General features: G+C 67.3%; 1 protein-coding gene across 1 annotated transcript in view; it reads left to right on the forward strand.

Annotated features, from left to right (window-relative positions):
* Positions 1–3: 3 nt before the first annotated feature.
* Positions 4–343, forward strand: part of LOC103807145 (E3 ubiquitin-protein ligase RNF43-like) — a gene marked incomplete at both ends in the record, with an annotated part of 1,190 nt that continues 850 nt past the window's right edge. The window contains one exon of the mRNA XM_009079865.1: positions 4–341. Coding sequence (XP_009078113.1) covers positions 4–341 — 338 coding nt within the window. The remainder of the gene's footprint in view (positions 342–343) is intronic.

The raw sequence follows: 343 nt of genomic DNA on the forward strand, positions 1-343 counted from the left end.
CACCCCAACCCCTCGGTGTGTGGGCAGCCCCTGGCACCCCACAGGACCTGTTCCCTGCAGCCCCAGCCCCCCTGCCTGGGGCTCAAGGCAGCCCTGGCACAGAAGCAGCACCGTGTGCCTGCCCTGCGCCGAGGGGTTGGCCATGGGCACCAGCACAACAGCAGCGGCTCCGGGGAGAGCTATCTCACGGAGCACAGCGGGTACCTGGCGGATGGGCCAGGCAGTGACTCCAGCTCAGGGCCCTGCCACGGTTCCTCCAGTGACTCCATGTTGAACTGCACAGATGTCAGTCTGCAGGGCATCCACGGCAGCTGCTCCACGTTCCGCAGCTCCCTCAGCAGTG

Source organism: Acanthisitta chloris, unplaced genomic scaffold, assembly GCF_000695815.1.
Source record: "Acanthisitta chloris isolate BGI_N310 unplaced genomic scaffold, ASM69581v1 scaffold22108, whole genome shotgun sequence".
Classification (NCBI taxonomy): Eukaryota; Metazoa; Chordata; class Aves; order Passeriformes; family Acanthisittidae; genus Acanthisitta; species Acanthisitta chloris.